This window comes from Enhydra lutris, unplaced genomic scaffold (assembly GCF_002288905.1).
Source record: "Enhydra lutris kenyoni isolate GAN:26980312 unplaced genomic scaffold, ASM228890v2 scaffoldscaffold46, whole genome shotgun sequence".
Taxonomy (NCBI): Eukaryota; Metazoa; Chordata; class Mammalia; order Carnivora; family Mustelidae; genus Enhydra; species Enhydra lutris.
In genome coordinates, this window is record NW_019154130.1 from 8009604 (window position 1) to 8026619 (window position 17016).

The 17016-nt window shown below is 45.7% G+C and overlaps 1 protein-coding gene across 6 annotated transcripts in view; it reads left to right on the forward strand.

The window, feature by feature from the left end:
- The first annotated feature begins 15570 nt into the window (after positions 1 to 15570).
- LOC111156360 (mitogen-activated protein kinase-activated protein kinase 5) overlaps positions 15571 to 17016 on the forward strand; it is a 36406-nt gene continuing 34960 nt past the window's right edge. For 2 of the 6 annotated variants that reach the window (XM_022517154.1, XM_022517158.1), the window contains exon 1: positions 15573 to 16013. In XM_022517154.1, the coding sequence (XP_022372862.1) occupies positions 15978 to 16013 (36 nt within the window). In that variant the 5' untranslated portion in view covers positions 15573 to 15977. Of the gene's footprint in view, positions 16014 to 17016 lie in introns of all 6 variants that reach the window. The other 4 variants (XR_002641196.1, XR_002641195.1, XM_022517156.1 and 1 more) reach the window with 3 other exon arrangements.

Consider the following 17016-nt stretch of genomic DNA (forward strand, 5'->3'; position numbering starts at 1 on the left):
TTTGTGAAGGATAAAAGGGGACTGATATTTATTAATATTTATTGATTCATACTGATTTTATTAACCTTTTTTCAAAAGGAAATACACATGGTAAGAAAAAAATCAGTGAAATATAAATCTGGCTCCCAATCTTGTGGCCCCAAGAAGAAATATTTAAGGGATACCTACTAAGTGCCAGATGATGCTGCTACCGCTGGTCTGGGGACCACACTTAAGAGGGACCAGAACTTCCTTCAGAAAGATTGGGGTTTGCTTCCTTTTTTTTCCCCTTACTTTCTTTTCTTTATCTTTTTTTTTTTTTTTTTTTAAGATTTTACTTATTTATTTTACAGAGAAAGAGGGAGAGAACAAGCAGGGGGAGCAGCAGAGGGAGAGGGAGAAGACTCCTCTCTTTAATCCCATTGCCAGGGTGGCAGAAAGGAAGTCACTTCTTACATTATCTGGTGATGGTAGATGATGACGATGATGATGATGGTGGTGATAAAAATGGAGAGTCTGATAGTTTATTTTTAAGCTACATCGAAGTGTCATATGCCTGTATATTTGAGTAACCTCTGTGCCTTGTTTCTCAGCTGGAAAGTGGAAATCACGACTGTCAAGTGAGGTATTACAATTCTTTAGTAAGTGTGACTTTTTCAAATCCACTTTTCCATTTGGGCTTCAAGAGGCTACCAAGTGAAGCTGTTGTTTAATAAGTACAGGGTTGCAGTTTTGTGGGATGAGAAAGCTGTGGAGACTGATTGTACACCAATGCGAATATACTTAGATCCCCTCAACTATACACTTAGAAAAGGTTATGATGGTAAATTTTACCTTATATGTTTTTGTTTTTGTTTTTTTATCACAGTAAGTAGCAAGGCTACTAAGTGAAACACATGAAAAGCTGTCCCAGGAAAGCGATGGTGTTTCTGTGGCTCCCAAGGAGAGACCTGGGCCATTGGCACACAGTGAGGGAAGCCAGCGGCAGAAAAGGCTGTGTGTGAGATGGTTCAGACCAGGTCAAGGGAAGTGTTCCAAAGCAGGGATGCTGAGGAAATGCAGGATGGGATTGCTAAGGTTCCTTCCAACTCTGAGAAGCTGAAGGACTGGAGCCAAGTCAAGTTCAGCAAATGCTTAAATTTTCCATTCACATACTGTAAGATCTTATTATGATATATTTGGAGAACAGAAGTTTAGGTGAAAAAACAAACACCACCACCACCAGCGTGTGCTCTCCCGCTATGGGAGAATATAACCTAGTACGACCTCTCCAGTAGGAATCCACTGATAAAAATGTATCCAAGAAAACAACTGGACAAGTGTGAAAAGCATGTCACTGCTATTTCTACTAGCAGAAAAATCAAACAACTTAAATGCCCATTAAAAAAAAAAACAACAGGGGCGCCTGGGTGGCTCAGTGGGTTAAAGCCTCTGCCTTCGGCTCGGGTCGTGGTCCCGGGGTCCTGGGATCGAGCCCCACGTCGGGCTCTCTGCTCTGCGGGGAGCCTGCTTCCACCTCTCTCTCTATCTGTCTGCCTCTCTGCCTACTTGTGATCTCTGTCTGTCAAATAAATAAATAAAATCTTTAAAAAACAAAAAAAAACAGTGGCCATTTGATGGCATTTGGAGGGACGAGGTGCCACTCTAAGCAAAAGGGAGATGTTTGGAGAAGGCTGTGGGACAAGAAGTGCAGTAAGCCGGGAATACTGTTCCTTTCTGCTTCTCTCCACAGCCTTCTCCTTTCTCCGCAGAAGGGCTTTCACCACTTCAATATTCATGGGACAGACAAGGACTGCCTCAGCCTGGACACCATGACCTCTGACTGGCTTAATGTTTAAGTCTCAATTGCCAGGAGCTTCCTTTTGGCCCGGCTTGGGTCAGATGCCCATTCCTGAGCCAGTTCGCTGTGGCTGGAGGATGGGTTCATACGGCACTCACTTGTAGTTAGGCCCATCACCTAGGCAGGGGCTGTTGAGTGACGGGCACCATGGAGGTGTCTACACTCACTCACCAGAGCCACCTAGGACCACGTGGAAGCAACTGCATCACCAGGCAGCTTCGAAGCAATGCAGAACCCCAGGTTCCACTCCCACACCTAGGAATCATTTTAACAAGGTCCTCAGTGGTTGGTATGTCTATTGAAGTTTGACAGACACTGGTTTATCACAAGAACGGAAGATTGGCTCCCCTTTGTTTCCTTCCTTCCTCCCATCTTTCCTTCCCTCCCTCCCTCCATCCCTTACTTGAACAATTTTATTGCTGTATATCATACATACCATACAATTCAACTATTTAAAGCACATCATTCAAATTTTTAGTACGCTCATATCATCACAGCCAACTGTAGAACATTTTCATCATCCAAAAAAGAAACCCATACTCCTTGGCTTTCATCTTCCAACTGCCCCCCCTTCCCATTCCCCCAATTCCCCTCCTCCCTGGCAATCACTAATTTACTTTGTGTCTAGAGATCTGCCTGTCGTGGACATTTCATATAAGTAGAGTCATACAGTATGTGACCTCTTCTGTCCGGCTTCCTTCACTTAGTGGAATGTTTTCAAGATTCATGCACAGTGTAGCGTGCATCAGCACTTCTTGCCTTTGTATGGTCCAATACTATTTCAGCATAGGGACAGGTCACATTTTGTCTGTCCATTTATCTTCTGTTTTCACTTTTTGGCTATTATGAATCATGCTGCTAGGAACATTCATGCACAAGTGTTTGGGTGGACATATTTTCATTTCTCTTGGGTTAGGCTTCCATTTTTGTAGGGGGAAAAAAATCACATAACAAATTCAGATGTGACTGGGCCCTGCTGGGCAGCTTCTGGTATCACCCAGTGTTAATCTTGAAACAGGACTCAGAACTGTGTAGATCTGCTCCAAATCAAATATATGCCTGAAAGCAAAACTTACGGAAGCTTTCTGGAGGAACAAGGGGAAGTGACACGTCACATGGGGTTCTAACTATCAGTCCAGTCCTTTCCTACCCCGATACACATCCTCTCCCTTTCCCCTAGCCCAGGGGTTTTCCTTTTCTCTTGTTCTTCACTCTCCATGGCCCCTCCTCTTCCTCTCTCCCAGCATTCCCCTGACTCATCCTTTTCCACCACACAGCGAACCAGCTGGGCACACTCTGCTCCCCCTCACTCACCTCCAAACTTGTTCAGCAAATCAAGGACCTCTCCTGGAGAATAGTGGTAACCGATAAATCAACCACCTGCCACAAATAATTGTACTTCCTGCTGGTCTGCACATCCCTGACTATCTCACGACAAACACACATTTACAAGTGCATATAAAAACATCAGAAGTGGGGCGCCTGGGTGGCTCAGTGGGTTAAGCCTCTGCCTTCGGCTCGGGTCGTGATCTCAGGATCCTGGGATCGAGCCCCGCATCGGGCTCCCTGCTCAGCGGTGAGCCTGCTTCCCTCTCTCTCTGCCTGCCTCTCTGCCTACTTGTGATCTCTCTCTCTCTCTCTCTCTCTGTCAAATGAATAAAAAAATTAAAAAAAAAAACCATCAGAAGTATAGAAAACTGTGTGTGTGTCAATAATAAACCTTTGTGTGTATGTCAATAATAAGCCTTTCATACAATCCTTCATTGTTACTTATGAGAAGCATTGCCTTTATCTCGAACGCTTACTGCTTTTCACTTTTTCTACTATGAGCATCTTTCATTTCAGTGCATATAATAGGCCTCTTGTCCAATGGCTACCCTGTTATTTAATGTGTAAGTGTTTATAAGCTATTGAACGAGCCCCTACTAATGGATATTCAGGTAATATTACTTTTATAACCAGCAAACACAATAGGGAGAATTTAATTTCGAAAAATCACAGTTAAAAAAAGGAAGACACCACCACAACGGAAAACCAGTGTTCCAGTCGGTTTCTCCTGCTGATTTCCAGTTTATTACTGGAACTTTCAAGTCACCTGGAGAAAGAGCCCCCCTGGGGTGTGATGATTAGTGTGCCTCTGGGCACGTTATTTCTGTAAAATTGAGCAAAGCATTTCTGTTCTGACTGATGATGAGCTTTCAGCAGGCTCTAACTGCTCGGAGGGACTGTACGACTTGGCCAAGCTGGAACAGAACTTGACTGCACTAGAGCACCAGCTATCCTTGGATCTGATAACCCCACAACTCTTGAGCACTGAGTCCTGGAGCTTCTCCTTCATTTGACTTGCCCTGGCAAACATGCTGCTGGTCCCTTCACTCTCACTACAATGTCTTAAATCATCAGTGCTAGTCCCCAACCCATGTCTTCTCTGGAATGGTACTCAACTCACTTCCTTCAGGACCTGGTATTTCCTCCAGCCCCAAGCGCACTTTGTACTTAGCCCAGACTTCCGCGTGTTGCCTATATTATCTTTTACTTGATCTGCTTCCTTCATTTTTTTTTTTTTTTGAAGAATTTATCTATTTATTTGACACAGAGAGAGAGAGCACAAGTAGGCAGAGAGGCAGGCAGAGGGAGAGGGAGAAGCCGGCTTCCCGCTAAGCAGGGAGCCTGATGTAGGGCTCAATCCCAGGACCCGGGGATCATGACCTGAGCCGAAGGCAGCTGCTTAACAGACTAAGCCACCCAGGCACCCCCTGTTTCCTTCTTTAAACCCTGGATTCTCTGATGGTAGAGACCAACTTGTATCCCTAGAGTAGGTGTTCAGTGAATGTGTGTTACAATGCCTGAAGTGATATATTACAAAACTGAACTGGGGTGCCACTCAAGGACTGCATTATTCTGAACTCAGGAACATGGGCCTGGGACATGGAGGCATGGAAAATGGCCTCTCAAGGTTGAAGACAGTGGCTAAGCGAGCACTGGAACCCCGCTAGGCAAAGAATGGGTCATAAATTAGCAGCATTGACATCACCTGGGTACTTGTGAGAAATACAGACTCTCAGGCCCCAGCTCAGGCAGAGTGAACCCAAGCGTGCATTTGAATAAGATCCCCGTGGGATCTGTCTGCACCTTAAGGTTTTGGAAGTACTGTGCTAGAAGGGGTGTTGCTAGGCCTTCAGACCAACTAATTTATTCTTGTCTTGAGTAGGTGGGAAGACTTCTGGGCAAGGTGCAGTAAGGAGCACATTGCAGTAACCCTTGCCTCAGCTACATTGATGGTGCTTGGGTTGGAAAATGGGGCTATGGCACCAGAATCAGGTCTGTTCTTGGTTCCAGGATGAGCTGCCACTTAACAGCTGGGTGATCCAGCCCATTGCTGGGCACACAGTAGGTTGTCAGTAAATATTTTTGGATCAATTACTGAAGATTGGTTAAACCTAGTTAACCTCGATTAGTCTTATTTCCTCATCTATAAAACAGGGATGACGACAGTCATCTGTCTGTCTGCACCCACCTCCCAGGGCTGCTAGGAGGTTAAATGAGATAAGGTAGGTGAAGATTATCTTAGAGGTGTTAGTTCCTACCACAGAATAAAGCTTGGGTTTCTGCAGAGTTTCTGGAAAGGAGGTAATCTGTGTTTCCACAAAAGCCAGCTGCTGTTACAGGTGCTATGCTAGGGGCAGGTAAATGCCAACCTGGTTTCAGAGAAGGGCAGCAGGAAAGAGTTAACAAAGGCTGCCTCTGGTAGTGAGTTCATCGATTTCCACTGTTTACATTAACTGCTATACTGTTCAACTTTTTTTTTTTTTTTTAGATTTTACTTATTTATTTGACAGAGAGAGCGAGAGAGTACAAGCAGAGGGAGCTGCAGAGAGAGAGAGAGGGAGAAGCAGGCTCCCTGCTTCCGAACATGGGGCTTGAGCCCAGGACCCTGGGATCGCGACCTGAGTTGAAGGTAGATGTTTAACCAACTGAGCCACGCAAGCACCACTATACTTGTTCAGCTCTTAAAAACTGACGCCATACACAATGCTTCTGAAACTGGAAAAGAAACTCCAACTAGAGGGAAAACATAGTGGGGGGAAGGGAGAAAGGCTATATGGTTTTCAACTGCTTCCTTATCTCAAAACTTCAAAGACCCCACTTGGAATGAGAGCTATACCAAGCCACCAAAGGAAAAGAAAGTGAACATACTTCCCTGGCAATTACTCAAGTAGATTATCTAATAAGTGACTGACTAAACACGTCAGACTCACAAGTTCACCACCCTTGTTCCAAGCACTTAGAAAATGCATCTAGTAGCCTGGGTCTGTTAATACTTTAACTGGCCTTTTAACTGTTATGAAATAATTCAGTTTAAAAAGGAAAGATCCTTTTGAGAATTATGGGGCTAATTGTCATATTGGTTTTTTTAATTAAGGTCAAATTCACAGAACATAAAATTGACCACTATTTTAAACTGTACAATTCAGTGGCACTCAGCACATTCTCAGTGCTGTACAACCACCACCTCTATCTAATTTCAAAACATTTTCATCACCCTAAAAGGGAATTCTGTATCAATGAAATGGTTATTCCCAATTCCCTTCTCCACCCAGGCCTTGGCAACCACTGGTCTGGTTTTTGTCTCTATGGGTTTGCCTGTTCTGGAAATGTCATATGAATGAAATCATACACTATGTGACCTTTTGTTCCGGCTTCTCTTGTTCTGCATCATGTCTTTGAGGTTTAGGAGCAGGAATCAGTGCTTCTTTCCTTTTTATGACTGAATAATATTCCATTATATGGATATACCACATTTTGTTAATCTGCTCACGTGTTGAAAGACATCTGGGATGTTTCCATCTCCAGCCGTTGTGAATGGTGCTGCTATGAACATTTGTTTACAAGTATTTGCTTGAATACCTATTTTTGGTTCTTTGGGGTATATATCTAGGATAGAATTGCTGGAACACATGGGAGTTCTATGTTAGCTTTCAGAGGAGCTGCCGAACTGTTTCCCACAGCTGTAAATCATCTTACACACTAAGCAGTATAAGACGTATGAAAGTTTATGAGGGTTCCAGGTTCCTCATATCCTCACCAACCCTTGCCTACCAGGGTCACTCTTCTGAAACTGATGAAGGGCACTCATGCATCAGAGAAAATGACATGTGGTGTCATTTGGCTGCAGGTTCTCATCCACCCACCCTTACATTTCACTCATTGAGCCCCTACAAATACTTCTTTACCCCCAGGGAGTTTGCTCTTAGGAAGTCACCCCTCCCCACTGGGAGCTCATGCCCTGGGATAACCTAGGCATGACCCTTGCCACTGCCTTCCCCTGTATCCTCCACATCCAGTCCATCACCAAGTCCTGCCAAATCCATGTGCAAAATACATCTCGGATCTGTTCACTTCTCCCTGAGGTCTGCTGCTATCGTCTCAGTCCAGGTCACTGTGACCTCTCACCTGCATGCCTCTTCTTCTTTTTAACCACCTGTATCAGTTATCTATTGCTACGGAACAAATGACTACAAATGTGGCAGCTTAAAACCCACAATGCTTTTTTCTTTAGTAATCTCTACACCCAGTACGGGGCTTGGACTCATAACCTCACAACGATCAAGGTGTTGCCGTCATCCTATGGCTCAAACGGTGGAGGATCCACTTCCCAGATCACTTACATGGCTCTTGGTGGGGCTCAGGGCCTTGTGGGCTGCTGGCTGGAGACAAGTTCTTTGCCATGTGCACTCCTCTCTCTATAAGGCAGCCCATAACATGGCAGCTGACTTCCTTCAGAGCTAATGAGCAAAAAAGTGAGAGGGAGCCCAAGACAGACATCACAGTGTGTTTGTAAACTAATCCTAGAAGGGATGTTCCACCACTTTGCTATATTCTGTTAATTAAAAGCAAATCACCGAGTCCAGGCCACCTTCAAGTGGTGGTGGGGGGGACTACACAAAGGTATCACCAGGCACCATCCTAAAGGCTACCCTCTCTACAACCTGTCCTCTGGGAGCCAGTGATTCATGTCTTTTGCATATGAAAAAATGAAAAATCTCCCCCTGAAGGGCCTCAAAAGCCTCATCCCACTATAGCATCAGCAGGAAGACCAGAATCTCAAAAATAAATCAAGTCTAGGTGTAAATTAATCCCTTAAGTACATTTCCTCAACGTATAGATTTTTTCAATCTGTAGACTTATGAAAATAAGAAGGCAGATTATTTGTCTCCCCAGCATACTACAGTGGGACCAGCCTAGGACAACAGTGATGCACATTCTTCTGAGAGGCACAAAGGAGTCACTGGCCCACAGTAAGTCTGAAATCCAGCTGGGCAAATGTTGGCAACTCCCTCAGGAGTTCTCAGAGCCTGAGAATGATTATCCACGGCTCTTGGCTCCACTCTGAGTCACCCTATTTCATAAAAAGTAGCACATATGTGCAGCTGAGCACCTCAGTTGGCTTCCTGCCAGAATCTGGGGGGTCTGAAGACCTCTTTTCAGCCTGTGCTGTCTCTTTCTCCTTCAGTCCAAGAGTCCAAATATGACTCTTTCAAGAACTCCTGGGCTTCCTGGAACCTTAATGGGTGTTCACACCATTAAACTAAAGCCACAACCACAAATCTCCCTGAACAAAGTCCTCCTCTACCTTCAGTTTCTGCTGTGACTGCTGCGGAACAATGACCTTAAGCATCGTAGAGGCCTTATGTTTTACAGGATCCGGGAGAAGCACCCTGAGTGTCTCTAGAGGACCCTTTCCATGACTGAACAGGCTTCTGAGGTACCACCTTTGATTGTCTGAAGTCTTCACAAACTATTATATAGTCACACCTTCTATTTTACCTTTAGGCCATGTTATGGTCCCCTCCAAATTCATATGTTGATGCCTCTAACCCCTACCGTGACGTTATTTGGAGGTAGGGCCTTTGGGTTGTCATTACGTCATTACGTTTGGAGGAGGTCATGAGGATGATGGGATTAGTGTCCTTACAAGAAAAGAAAGAGACTCCAGGTGGCTTTCTGTCCACCATGTGAGGGACACATCAAGAAGGTGGTCATCTGCAAGCCAGGAATAGGGTCTTGCCAGGAGTCAAATCTGCCCACATCTTGATCTTGGACTTCCCAGCCTCCAGAACTGTAAGGAATAAATGTCTATTTTTAAGATGCTCGGTCTATGGTATTTTGTTACAGAAGCCCAAGCTGAGGAAGACAGATTTTGGTACTGAGAAATGAGGGTGCTGCTGTGACAAATTTCTAAAAATGTGGAAGTGACTTTAGAACTGGGTAATGGGGAGAGGCTGGAAGAGTCAAGAGGTGCATGCTAGAAATGTGGATGGGAAAGTCCATTTTGGTGAGGCCTTAGAGGAAAATGGGGAGCATGTTGTTGGACAATGGAGAAAGGGTAATCCTTATTGCAAAATGGATAAGAACTTGGTTGAACTGTGTCCTAGTGCTTTTGAAGGCAGAACTTGAGAGCAATGAAAGGATACTCAACAGAGATTTCTAAGACGTGTTTGAAGAGCAGCTTGATTCCTCTTTCTACTAATGTGAAAGGAAAGAGATGAGCCTAAGAAAGAATTGTTAAACCAAAAAGAACTAGAACCTAAAGATTTAGAAAATCCTCAGCCTGTCCATATTCCAAAAAATTAGAAATTTGTGTTTGAAAGAGAACACTGAAGGATGTGGTTGGACCATCACATGATAGACACTATCATGAGTAGAGATAATACATTATCCATCTAAACTTGTTAGTAGAGACTAACATGATAGAGATTATAGGAGCAGAAACAATGCTTGTTTGAACTGAAGGGAACCAAGACAGGAAGATATGAAGGAAGGCTTCTGGACTTCTTAGATTCTACAAAACAGGGCAACAAAGTTAAGTGGCTGTGAATGTGCACTATTCTTCAAGAAAAGAGAAAGATGATCCCAAAGGCAATTCAGAATCATCAGGGCCAACGCCTTGGTTTTGACAGGCCAGAGAGGATTCATCTGAGGCCTGGGGGCAGGACTGGGCCACCTAGCAGAGCCATGTGTGTGGGACCTCGTCTAGCAAAGCTGAAGGGGTAGGACTGCAACCCCAATGGGTCCAGAGGGCAGAGTCTCAAACCAGAGAGGATTATTCTCCAGCCTTAAAATAAAAATCTAATGGTATTTGCCTTACTAGGTTTTGGACTTGCTTGGCACCCATCACCCCGTTCCTTCTTCTGATTTCTCTGTTTTGGAATGGGAATGGCTAGCCTGCACATGTCTGACCACTGTATTTTGGAAGCACGTAACTTATCTGATTTCACAGAGGAATTTTGTTTCAAGATGAATTATACCTACAGTGTCACCCACATGTGATTTAGATGATATTTAGGTTCTTTGGACATTGGAGCTGAGGCAGGAGAGTTAACTTTTGAGGCTGTTGAAATGGAATGAACGTATTTTGGATGCAAGGACATGAATTTTGGGGGCCAGTTATTTTCTAACAGCAGCCCTAAGACATATTTCCTTGCAGTAATCTGGGTTTGATCCTTGCTTGAAAGTCACTGCTAAATTTTAGCACTGGCTGCCATCTACAGAGACTAAAATCTCAAAATTGTCAAGTCCTGGTTCCTTCCTGTTTAATAAAAACCAGGCAGTACTTCTGCTTAGAAACTGCCTTATTAGATCACCCACTTCATTGGGAACATTCTCCCTTTCCACATAATGGCTGAAGACACTGTTTCTAAACCTTGTGTTACTTCATATCCAGGATCCCCTTTCCTCCAGTTTCCAGTAACACGTTCCTTATTTCCTTTTGAGCCCTCACAGTCTCTTCAATGTCCAGATTTTTAAAAATTATTTTATTTATTTGAGAGAGAGAGAGAGCACGCGGGGTGAGGGGTAGAGGGAGAAGAAAGTTCTCCACTGAGCAGGGAGCCGGATGCAGGGCTTAATTCCAGGACTCTGGGATCATGACCCAAGCCAAAGGCAGACACTTAACTGACTGAGGTACTCAGGTGCCCCCGAAGCCTATATTTCTAAAGTTTCTTCAAGATAGGCTTTCTTTAATGCACTCCTAAAAATCATTCCAGCCTCTGTTCACTGCCTGGTTCTTTCTTTTTTTTAAAAGAATTTATTTGAGAGCGAGAAAGAGAGATCACAAGTAGGCAGAGAGGCAGGCAGAGGTGGGGGGGGGAGCAGGCTCCCTGCTGAGCAGAGAGCCCGATGTGGGTCTTGATCCCAGGACCCTGAGACCATGACCTGAGCCGAAGGCAGAGGCTTAACCCACTGAGCGACCCAGGAGCCCCATCACTGGTTCTAAGCCACTCCCACATTTTAGGTAGTTGTTATGGCAGCATCCCACTTCCAGGCACCAAAATCTGTATTAGTTATCTATGCTGCATGACAATTACTCCCAAATTCGGTGTCCTAAAAACAACATTTGTTATCTCAGTTTCTGTGGGTCAGGAATTTGGGCACAATTTAGCTGGGTGCCTCCTCCTGGCACAGAAGGCTGTAATCACCTCAAGGCTCAACTGAGGGATGATCCATTCTAAGGTCATTTATGTGGTCTTTGGCAGGTCTCAGCTTCTCATTGTCAGTTGGCAAGAGACAGTAGTTCCTTGACATGTGGGCCCCTCTACTAGGCAACTATAGTGGGCTGATTAGTATCCTCCCCTCCAAATTTATGTCCACATGGAACCTCAGAATGTGACCTTATTTAGAAACAGCATCTTTGCAGATGTAATTAAGACAAAATCATACTGGATTAGGGCAGCCCCTAAATGCAATGATAGTGTTTTCATAAGAGGCGAGGCCACAGAGAATGAGGCCATGTGAAGACAGACAGAGACTGGAGTAATGCACTCCTTTTGCCCAAGGAATGCTGCTGAGGACTGCTGCAAGCCACCAGAAACTTAAAGAGGTAAGGAAGGATTCTCCCCTAGAGACTTCATAGGGAGCACAGCTCTGCTAACACATAGAATTCACACTTTTGGCTTCCAGAACAGTGAGAAAATAAAATTCCTATTATTTTAAATCACCCAGTTTATGGTAATTTATTATGGCAGCCCCCGGGAAACTAATAAAGAACCTCACATTTGAGTTGGCTTCTTTCAGAGCAAATGAGGAAGACAGTAAAAGAGGATGCCCAAGATGGAAGATAAAGTCCTTCTGTAATGTAATCTGAGACATGACATCTCATCATTAGAAGCAAGTCACCAGGGTGCCTGGGTGTCTCAGTTGGTTAAGTGACTGCCTTCGGCTTGGGTCATGATTCTGGAGTGCTGGGATTGAGTCCTACATCCAGCTCCTGGGTCCACGGGGAGTTTGCTTCTCCCTCTCACCTTCTCCCCTCTCATGCTCTCTCTCTTTAAACAAACAAACAAACAAACAAAAGAGCTTAAAAAAAAAAGAGTAGTATGATCTCTTAAAAAAAAAAAAAAAGAAGAAGAAGAAGAAGCAAGTCCCCAGATCAGCCCACAAGCAGGGTGAGGGGATTACACAAGATCATGAATACCTACAGGTGGGCATCACTGATGGCTACATTAGAAGTTGCCTACCACAGCCACCTCCCCAGCAAAAAATGGAGGAAACTTCTTCCTCTGGGCTCTGCCTTCTCCATTCACTGATTCCTTTAGCAAATATTTATTAAACACCGGCAGTGGGTTAAGTTTTGAACATGTGGTCAATAGTACAGGTAAGATTCTTTCTCTTGAGATCATTTACAGCCTAGTTGGGGAAAGAACACTAAAGAATAACAAACAAATAAACACATAAATAAAAACTGTGGTAAGTACAAGAAAGTACGTTATGAGACAATTAGAAAATCTGACTTAGATTGGGGATAAGAATTAGACATGTCTTTCTGATAAAAAATTTTGTTTTTTTAGATTTTATTTTTATTTATTTGAGGGACAGATAGCATGAACTAGAGGGAGAGAGAATCTCAATCAGACTCTGCGCTGAGCCCAAAGCCTAACACGTGGTTCCACTGCATGACCCTGAGATCATGACCTGAACTGAAACCGACTGAGCCACCCTGGTGCCCCTAAAATGGTATTTGGAATGTGGTTGAAGAACATGTAAAGTAATAGTCAATGAGTTGAGTTGCCACACTCAGTGTACGAGCTCTTCATCTCTTCATTTCTTTTTTTTTTTTTTTTTAAGATTTTATTTATTTATTTGACAGAGAGAAATCACAAGTAGGCAGAGAGGCAGGCAGAGAGAGAGGAGGAAGCAGGTTCCCCGCCAAGCAGAGAGCCCGATGTGGGGCTAGATCCCAGAACCCCGGGATCACGACCTGAGCCGAAGGCAGAGGCTTCAACCCACTGAGCCACCCAGGCACCCCTCATCTCTGCATTTCTATATGTAACACAGTGCCTGACACAGCGAGGCACCTGATAAATTATTATGGAAGCAACAAATGAATAAATCCAAGCACCTTTTATTTCCTATTATGGATAATGTCAATTCATCTAGAAATTTCCTCCCAAAGTTTGCTGCTGGACCACTGCTCTTATTTATATTAGACAGCACAGGCAAAGCTGCTATTATAAAAAGACTCAACTACATAAAAGATCCAAATAATAAAGGTTTATTTTTTTCCCATATAACAGTCCTGGGTAGATATATAAGTCAATGGAGCAGAGGTTCTCCTCTACTCAGGAATCTTCCATCTTGAAGCCTTGCCTTCTCCAGAACCTTCTCATCACCATCTAGCTGGCAGAGTAAGTAAGAGCACCTGTTGACAAATTTTCTGGACCCAGCCCGACAACGGTGCACATCTCTCCTGTTCACTTTTCATTGGGGAGAGCACAGCACTGGTTGCTACTTAAAGGGGGCTGAGAAACGCACTGCAGGCGTATGGCCAACAAAGAGGACAACGACATCCGCACCACAATATATATCCAATTACTTGAGTTATCCTCTGCTATATCACACAAAATCTTCAAATTATCCTCGACAGAAAAAGACTGTGGATTCCCCACCTTCACCAGCACCATCATCCTTCCAGTTGCTGAAGCCAGACTCAGGATAAGTTACTCTTGTTTCATTTCTTACTCTTACCTTCCATATCGAATCCTTCAGGAAATACTGTCAACTCTATCCCAAAACATACCATAAATCCGTCTACCCCATCTTTGCTGCCAGTGCCTGAGTTCAAGCATCAAAATAATCTCTCATCTGGATTATGCCATAGCCTCTTAACAGCTCTCCATGTTTCCACTCTTGCTTGCCCATATTTCTCTATCTAGCAGAATGCTCTTTCAAAACATAACTAACTTCGACCGCATCACTCTTTGGTTAAAGAACTTCCAGTCATAGAATAAAATCTAAAGTCATTACCATGACCCTAGGGTGTATGATACAGCCCCTGCCCACTTCTCCAACCTCATTCTTTGTCATTTTCTCCTTCCACTTGCTCTGCTCCAGCTACGGTGAACACTCTGCTGGTCCTTGAACATATTCAGCTTATTTGCACTTTAAGATTTTTTGCACCTGCTGGTCCACCCGCCCAGAAATCTCCTCCTCAGATTTCCAATGGTCAGCTCCTTCTCGTTTCTCAGGGGTCTCAGCTTAAATGTTACCTCCTAGGAACCCTTCCCTGATCATCAACTAGGAAAAGTCCCCACATCCAGTTATCCTCTTTTTTTTTTTTTTTAAAGATTTTATTTATTCATTTGACAGAGATATCACAAGTAGACGGAGAGTCAAGCAGAGAGAGAGAGGAGGAAACAGGCTCCCTGCTGAGCAGACAGCCCGATGTGGGGCTCGATCCCAGGACCCTGGGAACATGACCTGGGCCGAAGGCAGAGGCTTTAACCCACTGAGCCACCCAGGCGCCCCTCCAGTTATCCTCTTACCTCAGCATCCTGTTCACTTTCTTCTTAGTATCTACAAACTCTGTGTCTCCCTCTGTTTATTTGTTGCTTAGCTTTCCTGAAAGTAAGAACCACTGAGTAGGTACCGACTCTTGTTTCCCAAGTGCTGGGCAGGGCTGCTACACGGTGGTGCTCAGTACGTAACTGAACGAATGAAGACCCACCAAGAGGCGATCTGCCAACAGCTCGTACAAGGTCCTGGGACAGGTAGTTGGTGTAGTGGAAGGGGCACAAACGTGGGTTCCAATTCGGACTTGACCACTTCTCCGCTACGTAACCTGTAAACGCGGGGATAGAACCTGGTGGGGGAAGAGAGCCTCACGTAAAATTAGCCCTCCGAACATATAACTATGACTGCTATAATTATACACAGTTCTGTTCTCTTACCGCTGGACCCGTCCAGGACCTCCGTTTCCTCTTCTTCATCCGGAGTTGAAACACCCCGCCCGGGCTCCGTCGCGAAGGCTGTTTCTGGCGGAACGAACCTCTTTCTCCGCCGGGAGAGGAAACCAGGAGCGCGAACGCCACTCCAGTCAGGCTGCGTTCTCCAGTGGCTCCGCCCCCGTATTACGCCAATCAGCGCGACGCCAGCGCTGCGGAGGGCCCCGGGGCCTGTCTTGAGTATGGCGCAGCTTGAGGGGGCCCTGGCGGACGCCTGCAAATCAACCTCGTGATTTGGGGGCACTCGGAAACCCCCGCGGACGGCGGCGAGCAGCGCGTGCAGCCGTGGGGGAAAGGAGTCGGGCGGCAGGAGGGGCGGCCCGTAGCTCAGGCGGGACACAGAGCCGGCAGGCGGGCGGCCGGCCGGCAGGGCTGCCCGGCGCGGGTGTCCCGGCGATGTGTGGCGCTGAAGCGGCATCGGGAGCAGCAGCGGCGGTGGCGGCGGCCTCGGCTTCGGCTTCGGCTTCGCAGCGGTGCCGGCGGCGGAGACGGAGGCGCAGGTTCCTCATTAGGACCTGGCGAGCCCAGGCCTAATCGGCGGCCCCGCGAGGCCTCTGCATCGCGCCCCGGACGGGGACCCTCCCCGCCTCGCCCTGCCCCGGGAGCTTGCCTCCCCGGCCGGGGATGAAGCCGGGAGGCGGCCGCGCGGGGCCCAGCACAAAGGCTTGTCCCCGGGGGCCGCCGCCGCCAGCCTAGAGCCGCCCACCGAAGCGGAACCGGCGCCGGGGCCCTCATCCCCGCCGGTCCCTGGGGGCGGCTGCTGCCCGTCTCCCCGAGGCCCAGGGGCCCAAACGCCGAGCCCCGTGCTCCCTCGTCTACGGTGGGACCGGGCAGCTGCGCAGTCTCCGCCGCTCCCGGCCGTAGAGGCCCCACGGAGCATGTCCGAGGAGAGCGACATGGAGAAAGCCATCAAGGTAAGGGGGAGATGCCCCCTTCCTCCCCGCTTTGTCCCTGTGGCAGTCCTCTCGGCTCAGCCTCAGAAAGCGGAGAGAACTTGGAGTGAGAGATGCCAGCGACTCCGGGTTTCTGTCTTTCCAGATTCCGTGGACTGCGTTTTACAGCTCTGGGGCGAATGGTTTGTGTATATATAGGGAGGGATGTCCGACTCCCTCTGACTTCCCTGATTAAAGTAGGGATGTGATTTGTACTCATCTAAATCGCAAGGTGAGTGGAGTGGAGATACTTGTTAGGAGTGGGAAGGAGAGGGCCCTACTACTCCACTTTCGATCACTCTCCAAGTGCCGCCAGTATTTGTTTCCGGATGATCTACAACAGTATTTGGAGAGTTGGACTTTACCCATCGCTCTCCATTTGTTTGAAACCAGCCTCCTCAAAACCTGCGGTTTCAGACGGGGTGGCTCGCCTTCTTACAAAAATCTGTCTTTTGGCACATACTGTTTTTACTTTTGCGTATGTTCCTTCACCTTTTCCTTTTTCCTCTCCTCCTAGGGAGCATTTAATTTATTGAGGAAGAGCTCATGGTGTTCTGTGACTTACTGCTCTGTTAACAACCACAACAAAGCAAATATGTGTGTTCTAAAATGACCCAAATAAAGTGAAAAGTTTTAAAAAATGTGCTTTTTACTCTTTTTTTTAATAGGCAAACTTTGAGGTATTAATAGTCAGAAAGTCATCTAGCTGTTGCTAGGAAATTAGAATCTTGTGTAAATTGAGCCCGAAGTTCAATATGTATCATCTACTTATTTTGCAGTATTAAATAAGTGTATTTAAGAATTTCATTTTCCCTTGAAGGACAGGCATCCATTGGCAACTTGGGGTTATTTTCCCCCTTCAATACACAGTTAAAAAGTCACACTTGAATAATTTTTTGTATAGCAAAGCTTATAGAAGTCATCTGTCTTCCCAAAGAAACTTCACTTTTTAAAGAAGGCATGGAAATATACACATACACATTAA